This window comes from Seriola aureovittata, chromosome 18 (genome assembly GCF_021018895.1).
Source record: "Seriola aureovittata isolate HTS-2021-v1 ecotype China chromosome 18, ASM2101889v1, whole genome shotgun sequence".
Taxonomy (NCBI): domain Eukaryota; kingdom Metazoa; phylum Chordata; class Actinopteri; order Carangiformes; family Carangidae; genus Seriola; species Seriola aureovittata.
The window spans coordinates 9,196,599-9,210,238 of record NC_079381.1 but is presented as its reverse complement, the minus strand read 5'-3'; the positions used below and the strand labels follow the sequence as shown (position 1 = coordinate 9,210,238).

General features: G+C 41.6%; 1 protein-coding gene across 4 annotated transcripts in view; it reads right to left on the bottom strand.

Annotated features, from left to right (window-relative positions):
• Window positions 1-45: 45 nt before the first annotated feature.
• The window catches only part of LOC130186224 (A-kinase anchor protein 2), an 82,125-nt gene continuing 68,530 nt past the window's right edge, over window positions 46-13,640 (bottom strand). For 3 of the 4 annotated variants that reach the window (XM_056403115.1, XM_056403118.1, XM_056403117.1), the window contains 8 exons: window positions 9,451-9,672; window positions 8,777-9,139; window positions 8,329-8,427; window positions 8,131-8,232; window positions 6,512-7,982; window positions 5,958-6,136; window positions 4,982-5,020; window positions 46-3,492 (listed from right to left, as the gene is read on the bottom strand). In XM_056403115.1, the coding sequence (XP_056259090.1) occupies window positions 3,355-3,492; window positions 4,982-5,020; window positions 5,958-6,136; window positions 6,512-7,982; window positions 8,131-8,232; window positions 8,329-8,427; window positions 8,777-9,139; window positions 9,451-9,672 (2,613 nt within the window). In that variant the 3' untranslated portion in view covers window positions 46-3,354. The remainder of the gene's footprint in view (window positions 3,493-4,981; window positions 5,021-5,957; window positions 6,137-6,511; window positions 7,983-8,130; window positions 8,233-8,328; window positions 8,428-8,776; window positions 9,140-9,450; window positions 9,673-13,640) is intronic. The other variant, XM_056403116.1, reaches the window with a different exon arrangement.

Genomic DNA, 13,640 nt, shown 5'->3' with positions numbered 1-13,640 from the left:
CAAAGTGAAAGCATTTGTAAATGAACCACTCAGTAATCCAACATCTACATGTTTTGTTTTTAATGAGAAAATATTCATAATATGTATAGTAGGTGTATAACTGTGAGCCTTACATGTGCTATAAAATAACAAAGCAGAGTATGAGCATACAAGTGGTTAACATAGGGACAGAGGTTATATACTGTATGATAAGATTGCTTCGTCACACACAGACAGTATGAGCCCCCGCACTGAAGCTCAGGCGCTTCTGCAGGGTGAAAACAAGCTAACAGCATTTCAAATGATAAATAAATCATCTCTGCACCATCAAGTCAAACAACAAATAATAATAACAATTATTATAATAATAATCATCATAATAATAATAATAAATCACACAATTATAACTCCTCTGAGTGTGCATGATGTCTGTTACCTTTTCAAGAGTATTATTTAATGAGAACTCAGGCGTGGGGGGTTTAATTGTGTGCTTTGAAACATACATGAGGACAGCGTGAGTGTGTTTGTGTGCAATAACACAGTTTTACAATGTGCTGCTGCAGTAAACTTTGCCTCTGTTAATGAAAACTCAAATTGTGCTATGAATAAAGCTTAGATAGAGCAGATGCTCAGATGGCATCCAGGATAGGCCACTGTAAGACAATCATTCATCACAAAGGATCTGTGTCTGTTGAAGCTCGATGACTTTCTCACCAGGAAATCATATATACCAGTATGACAAGTGCTTTTAATATTGTCTGATCGCTTCAATCATGTTCCTCATGTCTGGAAAAAAAAAAGAAAGAAAGTTTTTGTCCCAACTGACTTTTTCATTTGTCCCTTAAGTCTTGTGGCAAAATGAATTTCCAATCAGTATCAGTGACACAGTACCTCTGTCAATGACACGTTTACATTTCTCAAGCTCATAAAAAGGGACACTAGTCCTTTAAATACTTTTTTTCATTTTATATATTATTAAAAGTGTATAAAAACAAGAACAAGGAGGATTCTATGGAGTCATTGAGTTTTTTTCTGTCTCCGTGGGGAAATGGGCACATCACAGAGGCAGAAGTCCTTGGTTTTCACTTCTGGTTGGTGCAGTTGCTAGCACTGCATTTCCAGCCAAGAGGTATTTGACCTCATGCTGGGGCTGTCCTAACAAATACAATACAGATTAATTATCGTCAAGGGTTAGTATGTGTCCCGCAGTTTCTTTTTCATCTTTTGTGCAAGTCTACCTCAGTGTACATTTGTGTTTCAGGCATTTCTGAGGATTTTATTCAGTGTGTGAGCTGAAGGACACTTGAACAGGACACACTGGTGATCAAAACTGTAACCTTTGGTTTACAGAAAACAACCTCCTGATATCCTAATGCTGGATAAAATCTCAAAGGCTTCAAAATAAAGACTAAAATGTATAATAATTTAGCTACTTTTCAGTTAAAGTGGTTCAGGAATACTGTATCTACAGTCATGCTGACACATTTCTACTTTCAGTTCTAATTTCAAGACAGTCCTGTAGGCGCCAGGGATTATTCTGACTGTGTTTGCAACGTGTTTTCATGTTGAAGCTGAACCTTGTTTTCTACACCTGGACGGTCCACAGTATTGTCAAAATCACAGAGGCCTGTAACGCCTGTAGTTTAACGAAACAGAAAATCACATCATCTTGCAAAATCAAAGCTCACAATATATTCAGTAAAAAAACAGACAACCCCAACTTACAGTATGTTAGTGATGTAAATATGAACAGAAGTCTGTTCAGCTTGTAGCACTGATAGTCAGTTGCCTTCTTTTTGCTGCTTGTTGTGTGCTTGTTTTCAGGTTAGGAAAAGGAGTGTAATGCCATGCACACAATCAGTACTTTTTAAACAGACCTAAGAGCTTAGGCTGACTGTATTTTCTCTAAGTAACAACATTCTGTTTTGGTATAACAACTTTTTATAAAAGGCTTTTTCAATATTTTTCATCAAACTTTATCCTCAACTAGCAAGGTATAGTAGATAGACGGCAGTTGCCCCAATGGAATCTCAACATACATGTTCATATATCAAATACACAGTCCTACCTCAGTATAATACATGAAACAACTGCTTACATCAGAAAGCACAGGTCAACAAAGCGGCGTAGCCAGCAAAGGTAAAATAAATGATTTTTAGAATATAAAACCCCTGACCCAGCCCTTTCATTAATACACACACACTGACTGAAGTGACACAAACATGACCTGCAGTTAGCCTCCCTCTCCCCCCCTCTGTCTCCTCCCATCTGTGAAGTCACTGAAGAATAGTGTTTTGTAGACAGACTATCTAATGTGGTTGCTTATTTTCTCTAAAGTCTACTGGAACTGTAGTAATACAGGATAGAAGAAGATAAGATACATCATACATATCGTGCATTCAACAATTACTGACAGGTCTAAGGCAGAGTTGCACCTTGATGCTAGTTATGCGGATTTCCTCTCTAGCATTTAATGATTCAAGGACGCTGACCCTCAGGTCGGCACTTAAGATTTAACACAGATGCTTGAAAGGGATGCTAAAGCTCCAGCCAACATGTTGTCTGTCTGTTATAGCTGTACTGTGGTGTATTGTGGCACTGCAGGATGCAGAAGATAAAACTTCACGGGTTCTGAAAGTGATGCTTCGATTCCCATTGGGTTAAAACCCTGAAAAACATCACAGCCTCCCTGCAGTAAAGATTACTCTGAAATTATAGAAAACATGTCTTGAGTGCGTGATTAGGCCTCGTTCTTTCTCCTTTCTAGCATAACTTTCAGTCAGAAGTTTCTCAATAGTCACTCTGCATACACCTGCTTGTCTTTAGCATCTTTTTATCCTCTTTGTAATCAAACCCTTGCCACACATTTTGAAGATGACTGGGGTTATTCTCAAGCACATATTGCCAAAATCATCATCATCAAGTCTCAGGCAACCTGTCAAAATAAAATCTTTAGATCTCAGCCCATATTTCTACAATAATATTGCAGATAAGTGAAAAATCCTATGAATATTTAAGTCATTCAGCGTCTACCAACTAGTAAAAACCTTCTATTCCAAATAAGCTTCTGCAGAACGCTCATAATCCACCATAAAACCCTTTCAAAGTGTCTCTTGCATCGCTGACCTTTCTTCAAACTCACGCAACACTTCAAATGTCTCTCACATACTCAGTCTTTTAACATACTGTTCCGTCCTCAATCCTCAGGTCCAAAAATCACAAATTGATGCAGGGTCATGTGATCATCAGAATACTATTAGTAAAATAAATACTGTTTCCTTTCTTTGTCCTTTCTCCTCCTGTTTGCGTTTTTCCTTCAGTCTCTTCCTCTTCCTCTTTCTCCTCAGTCCCTTAACTGTCTCTGAAATGAGCTGTTTACTCCTCCTCCTCTTCTTCTTCTTCCTCCTCTTCCTCCTCCTCTTCTTCCTCCCCTTCTTCATTCGCGTAGATGCCGGCTTCCCACTTCAGCGCCATGTCGCTTTTCCTCCTGGTGACACGAGTGGCCTCCAGAACCTGAAAAATACAAAACAACCAATCAGATGGAAGCACATTCATTGTGGCGTGAGCAAACAGTTGATAAAATCCATGCTTTTTCCCAGCTCAAGGGAACACAATCACAAAAAAACACACATCACAGTGACTTTAATATGACATGCAGTGTATGTCAAACGCTGAGGGAGCGCTTGGTTAAACCATCCTTCGGTAAAGGTTTCAAGACAAACGACCTTGAGCTACACTTGAGCAAATGAAGCGCACCTGCACCATTTGACAATAAAAATAAAGGTCATTTTACTCCATTACAGGGAAGGATTCATGCACACACACCACAACTGTTCCATAATTTATGTTTCCGATCACTCTCCATCTCACACACACATGCCTAACACACACACACACACACACACACACACACACACACACACAAACACACGCACACACACACACTCAAACACATACAAACACATAAACCCATCTTCACACAGGGTAATGTAAAGAACAGGTTGAAGTTGAAGTGGATTGTGGGTAGATGTGTGCTGTTGAGGTCTGACATAATGGCTGCAGTGATGATGATGATAGAAAATGATAGACGCTAAATGATTTTCATAAAACTGAGCCCAGTTATGTAGTTGTAAATGGAAACACTGATGTAAATTGACCTTATGTTGACAATCACAACACACACATCCACCAAATCAGTACGTTCAAAATCTTCTGTTACCTTTATATTGAAGCCCATCATGATTCATATAATGTAATTCGCTAGTTTACAATCTTTTAAAATAGTGCACATATTTTATTTGGAATTAAGTTGTTTTAATTCTTACTTTATATATTAGATATATAGAACATAAATGTGCATGGGGGGGTCAAAGGTCACATCAAATCAATGGACAAGCACATGCAGCACCAACACCACAGAGCAGAACAATAAAGCAGTGAGACCACAAGCAGACCTGGGACCAGATCAAAAAATGTTTAGGTTTCTTTCTCAGAAGCTGCTTAGTCTATGGGTTCAAACAAAGTAATACATTCCCATGTATAATTTCTGCACCAGTTTCATGTCTGGAAGACTGAGTGATGTGTCACAGTTTTTTACTGTTTTTACTGTGTTTCTTACTGTTGACTCATCTCTAATGCAGTGCACAGTTAATGGAAAACAAGAGAGTGAAAATCTCCACTCGTCTGTGACTCGAATGTCTTTGGGAACTTTCTCTTCTCTCTTAGTTGAACTGAAGTAAACCTCATGAAAAAGGGCTTTGCTTTAACATCCTATTCAGATCACCCTGAATAAACAGTTCATTCAGTATTAAAAAAAAATTTCTAATGTTTCTGAAAAACTATCATGGCATGTAAGTATTTCTTAAACTGTACAGACTGGAAACAGTCTAAAATATACACAGGTATGTATTTGTTTACAATAAGAGATTTCAGGTGAGTCTGACCCAGGTCTGTCAGTAATGGCAGTTTAACGGAGTGAACAGGTTTGGGGTGTGACAGGTACCTCAGTGGTTACCTCGTTGGCCAGCAACAAACGGGCATACTGACCGACCGGCAGGAGAAAGGCAACAGTACACAAAGTCAACACATGTGATGTCATCATGGATAAACAATAACAACATTGGCAACAACATCAGCGAGAACACTGCCTGCTGCAAAATGATCAGTTCAAGATACATTCAGTTAAATATCTTGAAAACAAATTAATTCAATAAAATGAATATGTTTGTTTTGTGTTTTTTGCAGTATGTGATTTCTCAATGAATAGGTTAAATATGGGAGACATGAAGCTCTGATCATTTTCTGATTATGTAAGATGTAACATTTTTTCAATTACCTTTTGTGAAAAATTATTTTTATCTTTTGTAGACCTTTATTTTGACTGTTTATTTTGCCAAAATACAATCTTTCCTCTCAAGAGAGACCTCTTTCTTAATACTGAGCATTAAAAGATCTATTCAGATAAAAAAAAAAAAAAGAAAAAAAGAAAAAAATATTGAGTAAGGACAGAAATCCCCCAGCGTCTGTGACTTACTTTCTATTCCATGTCCTGTGGGAAAGTCCCTTTAGTGTTGTACAGTATTTGTTCATTCCAACGAATCATGGATGGAGGCATTCAACCACAGTGATCTGACCAAACCAAATGAACCTCAACACGGTCCAGTATTGTCTTGTAAGCTGTGGTCACCTTTGTGCTACTTTTATTCTTTGTTTCGTGTCTTCTGCAGTCACATGTTCAACGAGAACTCAACAAATGTCATTGTATTTATTTATATTTTTTTGGGGGTAGCAATGTCCTTTTTTCATTTTTAGGACTAGCTGTGCCCCAACCAATATTTTTTTTATTTCCTGTTATGTTGTTGCAGTTTTCTATGGTTGACATTTTCGAATTACTTTTTGTTATACAACATGGAAAACAATCCTTCCATTCTCTCATTCACATCTCTGCTAATTTATCATCTCCAGGGTTTAATACTTACACTGTTGTCCTCCATTTTCTCCCTCCTTTTCACCTTGTGTGTTTCATAGTCTTCCATAAGCGTCTGCATGAAGTTTTTGGGTCGTGATCCTCCTGAGTCCTCACTGCCGGCATCAGACAGGGCTCCCTCTGAGGGTGAGGGTGAGACGGGTGGCGCAGGTCGAATCTTCTCAATCTTTCCTGCAAATCACATAAAAACACAGAGTTAGACACGTTTGTTGAGCTGGCATAATCACACCAATCATGGGTGGCTCACTGGAGCTCATCTTTGTATAACTGGTACACATTTCATTTTTCAAACATAGATGCAACTAATAATATTAATGACTGCCATTTGTTTTGTAGGTATTTTGGTGTATTTGACAATGAAAACTTTGATGTAGTGATGGCGCCAGATGAAAAAGTCAGGGAATCAACAAAGTTATAACATTTCATCTTGAGGGAAACATTAATGTCTGAACCAAATTTCATGGCAATCCGTCCAAAAGTTCTTGAGATATTAAAAACATCTTGTACCAGGTGTCTCATACAAGGATCAATGAGAAACACGCTAACCTGGTGCTGTCTTTGCTGACAGTGTGAGTCTAGTTGGCAGGCTGTTACTCTTCATCTTATCTGCTGCGGAAATGGTGGATTGCCGCATCCCTGTCCTCATAGGCCCATGACTGCTGCTGGAAGTGTGGCTGGGGCGGACAATAACAACAGGCTGCGCCTCCCTCTGTTTCTTCAGCTCCTCCTCCCTCTGCTGAGCTGCTCGGATCTCCTCCTCAATCATGGACAAGGTTCGCTGCTTCTTGGAGCGCAGGCGGAACGGGCCGCTAGCTGCCTCTGCCTCGGGACTTCGTGTTGCTGCTGCTGTGCTACGAAGTTCAGCTGCCTCTGAGTATTTACTGAAGTAGCTGAACTCCTGTTTCTCCGGGCTTGGAGGAGAAGGGGGACGGTAAACTGGGGTTGGCCTGGAAACAGGAGCTGCCGAGGCAGCAGCTGAAGCTGGAGCTGGAGCTGGAGCTGGAGCCGGGGCTGAGGAAGCGAGCGCTCTGGCGTAAGAGGACTGGATTTTGATCCTGGGGCCTCCATCTTTGGGTCTCTGTGGAGGTGAGACAGGCTGAGAAGGTGGCGGAGAAGGTGTCTGGAGCTGTGGTTGCTGTGCTGGACTGGAGGGCTGCTGTTGTTGCTGCTGCTGAGTCTGCTGTGATTCTGCGGGCTTCTCTTGGAAAACAACTCTTACCTCTGGCCGCCTGTCTGGCTGAGGGGACGGGTTGGATAGAGCAGGACTGGAGGACACAGGTGATTGGAGACTCGGAGCTCCACCGGAAGACACAGGGGAGACTGGCACTGGGCTACTTGTAGAAGCTGAGGATGGAGACACAGGGGTGCTGAGCTGTGAAGAGTTCAGGTCAGATGGCTGCCACTCCTCTCCGTTCTCAGCTGCAAGGGCATGTTGGATGGCACTTTGCACAAGTACCCCGGCGTGGAACTCCAGCTCGTGTTCTGTTGGACCGCCGCTGGTCTGCCCGTTGACTGGCGTGGTGGGCTGGGGGGTAGGAGGTGACACAGGGGTAAGTGGCAACGGGGTAGGGGGTAGCGAAGCCCCGCTGTCGGAAACATTATCCAAGCTAAACACAGTAGTGTCCTGAGAGCGGACAGATAACTCGTCCAATCCTGAGTCAGACTCCTCTGGGTGAAAGGCTGGGTGGAAATGATCCTTCCCTTCCTCCTCCTCACGCAGGATTGTCATTACGGCTCGCGCACACGTGAATTCTCCTGCAATTCCTTCATCAGACCAGGTCACGTGGCTCTCTCCGGTTTCGGCAACAATGTCACTGCTCCCCTGGCTGCCCCTGGTTATGGATTTCGAGAAGGGTTTGGCGGAGTATATCTGAGGAGCTATGTCCTTCTTGGTGCCCTCCCCTTGCAGAAATTGCTTCCTGGCAGACGAGAAGTCGATCTGCTTCTCGACAATGTCCTCCTTCCTGGTTAGCTCTGGGTCAGAGGTCACCATTGTGGGAGGACCTAACACCTGGGGCTGCAAATAGAGATGGGAAAGCAGAATACAAAGGAAAAAGTTAGGAGATGAGAGGTGTGTACTGACAAATCAGGCAGAAATGTTACAACAAGTCACCCAAAGTCCAACTTTGGTATATCTCCTCATGGTCAAAGTGTGCGTGTGTTACCTGTGTGTATGTATAAGTGTGATTCTGTTTCTGCTGTTTTCTCTCCTGGTATTTCTTGAGAGACTCAAGCTGATCTGCGTCCAGCTGCGCTTCCAAAGGCACCTTCAAAGAATCAATGAACCAACCAGAGAACCAGTCAATCAGTTGTCAGGAAGCAATGGAGTTCAAATTGAAAACAGAGGTTCAATGGGAAACTACCTCCTGAGGAGGGTTCCACCAGCGCTGGGCGATCCCAGGGTTTTTCTTCACAGCCTGATCTCTGATCAGCTCCTGGCGCTCACGCTCCAACTCCTGAACCTGACAGGGGAAATAAAGCAGCAGAAAAATATATGAGTAAGAATAATCACAAAGAGTATCTTCAATAAACTGCCATTACGATTAGCTTTTCATTACATATTAATTTAATTTAATCGATGCATGTTTAGTGTTTCATGTTTCAGTGTCTGTAACTACACTCCAATAACTGTGTCACTTGACTGAAAATTATCTAGTTTTCTAAGTGACTTATTTCTTGAAATGAGGTTTGTTGATTTTAAAAAAGTTTCTAGTGGTTACTGTTTCCTTATCTATGATGAAAATGTGACCACAACTAAACTTAATAACACTGTGTCTGCTGCATCTGACACATTATCTCGCAGCTGTTTACCTCCTCTGAGGGTCGTCTCCTCGTCACCCTGACCTGCTGCTCCTCTCCGGGGGTGAAGAGTTTTGCTGGCCGTCTTTCCTCCTGAAACGCTCTCAGCTCAAACTTCGCCCTGCTGCGCCCCGACTCCTCCCCCTGAACATGCCCGTTGGTTCTCACGCCAGAGTCCTCCTGGTGGACGAACGTCGTTTGTCTCTGCCCCTCCACAACGATTGGCTGGTGATTGGCAGGAGAGGAGGTTGACACACAGACAGACGGAGAGGTTCCATCAATGCTGATTGGTTTGGTGTGGTGTGACGGAGACGAGTTTCCATTGGTGGGTGTTTCAGAGGCTGCGTCTAACACTTGGTCCAGGTAACAGATCTCCTGTAGACACAACATATAATCAGGCTGCTGTAGTGGACATATATTGTACAATAAATTTCATTAAATTCTTCTCCTATTCTAGAAAGGGGTAAAATCGTTGCCTAATTAACTTAGTTTGCTGTAGGAAGGAAATCCCTCTCTGTTTAGGCTAATATTGCTCAGATTACTGAAAAGAAAAGAAACAGACAAAAAAAAACATTCTCTGAGACTGTGACAGCCCAAAACAGGTCAAAGTTTTCTGTGGTGATATTTGTTCCATTCCATCAAAATAAAAGAAGAAACTGTAAATCTTGTTCTGAGAGCCTGCATACCTGAACCACCTCGCTGTCAGGAGTCTCTACTTTCACACCAGCTGCGCTGTGGCCTCGGTTACTGGGGCTGCTGAGGCAGCCATGTTGGATCTGCTGGCTCTCTAGTTCCATGGTTGCGGGCCTGTCAGTGATAACGCTGACCGATTCCTGGAAACTGACGCTCTTCAGGGCTCGCTCTCTTGGTATTGTGTCACTGGCATCCTCGGCTGCCCGCCACGATTTCTGTGCCAACAAATAAACAAAGACATATGGTTCAGAGGTACTGTTGGGAGAAGACGCACACTCGTGATCGATTGAATAACACCTTTTTCTCAAATTAGGAATTTATGAGCAGTTTTAGCACAGACAGATCAGAATCTTATAATCTCTCTAAACACACACACGCATCCCACACATATATCTGTCTGTCTGCATTGCAGTAATACAGTGTTGAACCTCTGCAGCAGGAGTGTGTTCTGACTGATTCCCACCACTAGGGGGCACCAACTCACATGCTGCAGCTCTATGACAGGCCACAAACATAACAATCTTCTACAGTATTAAAACAACTGCATCTTTGTTTAAAGACCTTCACTCTTATGTGAATGAATCAGCTTGCTGAATACTTGACGTTGGAGACTAATAATAAAAAATTGTGAAATACATTACAAGAAGAAATTGGAGACAGGAGGAGTTTCTTTATTTTAATCTTCTCCTGATTAAGGACCTGAGTCCAATGGTCCTTAATATTATACATATTCTGCACAAATATCCGTCAAGATACTTCAGATTCTGCAGCTGTAAAGATATTTAAGTTTTAAGAGCTTCACATTTGCTTTACACTGAGCAGCTCATTGATGTGTTTCTGGATTAAGTGCTTGGCTCAAGGCCACATCATCAGTCGTGAGCTAGTGACAGAGCCTGTCGAGTCATTGTGTGACTGCCAGACAAATTTGTTAGAATGTACTAAAATTTCCCTCAAAATGGAAATCAACTGAAATGACATCAGTCAACTTATGGCAGTACACTGCAGATATTATGAACAAACCCAGGTAACTTTAGCTGATGATGAACTGAAAATATTGACGAATAACAGTTACTCATTACTGAAAGTATGTTACACCCTTATGATTAACCAGTTAATGCAATATGGTGATGTTACATTAATCAACTGCAGTCACATTTTAATTGACAATGTGATTTATCCAAGCAAGAAATAGACAGGGGATGGGTGTCATGTTGAAGGACACACTGTTAAACACATTGCTATGCAGGGATCAAACCTGTGACCTTCTATCTTTGTGAACCATTTATCCGACACATTCCAGACCCACCGTTCATGGGAGGCCACATGTGCACACACTCCTCACTTTATTGACCTCACTTTCTGTTTCTGCATGAGCCACTAACAAACGCTCCACTGGCTTCCTGTTTTATTGCCTCGTACTCATTACACTTCGACGCTAAGGATGTGTTTACATCCACGAGGAGCTATTGACCCCAGTCTTTGTAACATGTGGGTGTGTGTGTGGGGATTTAATGAGGATCACTTCAGTGAATAAAGTCACTGTTCAGCTAAAACACACACAGCCACAAGGAGGATGTCTCGGCTTTTCAACCCCTCTTACACTTCAAGCTTCAGACACACTACCAGACTGCTTTTGAGTGATATTCATGGACATTTCTACTGATGTCAGGTATCTAGACAAGAGGTTTCTGCACAAAGGCTTGATTTCAGATTTCAGTTCCCTTCTTCTGCTGAATCCCCACTCTCCCTCTTTTTTTTTTTTTTTGCATCTATTCCTTCCTCTCTTGCTTCCTCTCTCCTCTCTGGGATTGTTCAAGTGAAGGAAGAGTGGTCAGTGAAGTCACATGGTGGATTATAACACCCTGCCTCTCCTCAAAAAGCCTCCTCTTGTCTAACCCCCCCCCCACGTCAGTCACATGCAAATTCCTCACTTTATACTGTCTCATGAAGTAAAATCTTATATATACATTAGTCTATACACATTCTCCTACAGGAATACATCATTAATGCCCAGTTCAAGTCTACTGAAGTTATATAGTTATGGTTATGTAAAACATTCATCCTATTTTGCTTTTTTGTCTTAGTTACAGTTTCTGTATTTGAAATTTGTTTGGGTTAAACAACAAAAAACAGCGTGTTTCACCATGGCTACAGAGAGACAGAGGCCCTCGATACAGACATAGCAATTAACAAGACTAGTCTATGAGGGTGTGCAGGACCACAGCTTTTCTCATTTGGAGTCATAATCATACTGTTAGATACTACTACACAGGCTACCAAAGTACTTCTCTGTTTAACCAAACTGGTTGAGTGACATGGAGCAATATCACAGTAACTGCTGGACTCTTTTCTCCTGCTTCTTTCATCTCCACTTTCTTTGTTTTCTTCTCACTCTCCCTCACTTTGTCCGTCATCAAGTCAAATGATTTTTCACCCAGTTAATGATATTAGTGACCATGTGAGGACCAGACGTTACTTCTACTTACACACGAGGTCTTCTGTCTTTGTAAAATTTGATCTGTTGTGTTTATACTGTATGTGTGTGTGTGTGTGCATGTGCAGGAATGTGTGAGTATAGGAGTGTGTGTGTCCAACAGGCAGGACAGTAACAGAGGGGGAGGATATCCTGTTTCTGCCTCAGGAAAACAGTACTACAGTACAGGAATGTCTCATATGCAATGCCATTCTCCTGCACACACATACACGCGCACACACATGGAGTGTGTATATGATTGTAGCTGTGCAGTGGTGCATGGAAGTGTAACTGTGTTCTTTCAAGTGTGTGTATTTGTATAGCAGGTGTGTATTCACGTGTGTGTTTCTGTCTCTCATTGAGGTGAACTGGCATTCCACGCATAACTCGCTGTCCTCAAGGCTCGGACTTTAATACTTGTGATGAGGGACACTGTGCACCCTGCTTGGCCAGCTAAAGGAGCAACATGTGTGTGTGTGTGTGTGTGTAAGTGCCTTTGTTAGTGTGTGGAAGTGTGGAAAGAATCATGTAACAAGGGAAAAGGCAAACGGCCCATAATGTGTTTGAATGCCTGAAAAGTCTCTATTAGCATGTAAATATATATAAATGTCTACGTAACATTTAGATGAATAGTGAAATATAGTGTTACTAGTCATAACAGCCCACACCCTCACCACCTTGATGTGCGAGCTGTGAGTGTGTGTTTTGAGTTTTTTCCAAAAAAGGAAGAACGTTTGAGGACAATCAAATTTACCAGTCCTGACTAATGCACAGAGCTATGCTATTGTTAGGACTTTGGTGTAAAGTTTAGAATTTGTTTAAAGTTGGCTACAGTTTGGTTGACAAAGTAAATATTAGGTTAGGTTTTGGGTGTAAGGTTAAGATTACAGTGACGATTAAATCATTTTATGGTTGAGATTTGGATTTAAAGATAAGATCAGGGGTAGGATTAGGTTTCTTACTTTAATTGTAACACAAATATTTGAGTTGATTTGATCTGAGTCAGGATTATTCTTGGAGTGAGTAAATGGTGTCTTGTTATGCATTGTACCAGTTTTAGATTTGTTTTTTAGATCCATAACTTTAGGAGAAAAAGGGAAAATCATCCTTGCACAAGTGAAGGTTAGGTATGTAAGAGGGAGGGTTGAGGTTAATATTCTAAGGGGTGGGAATCAATAAATTCAATGGAAAGTCATCAGAACTACAGTAATAAAAAAAATGAGTCTGACTAAACAGATAAGTATCACAGTCTTATGTTCTGTGTAACTGCTGTCTCATTCTCCGCCTTTCTCCATTCCCATCACATCTGGAAATGCTTACACTCTGACTGTGATGCACAAAAATCGCAAACACACACACAAACACACACACGCATAAACATACACACTTTAAACAAACACACTCGGCTGCATGCCTGAGACGCTAGGGGATTTGTAAACTGGGACACATTTACCAGAAGGAGAGTACACCCTAATACTTCCTGACTGGAAATGAACTATCTTTATGTCTGACGGGCTCCATCTTTCAGTTTCTCTGTCTCACACACAAATGCATGTACGGTACCATGCCTTTAATATCACGTCATAGTCTTCTGTTAGAGTCCACACTCTGGTCAGAGCACATGGCGAAAACAAAAATGAAAGCCTGATGATATATGTCCACAAACACACTAAGCTCCTGTGTAACCCAGTGTAGTCAGCTTTCTGTTTC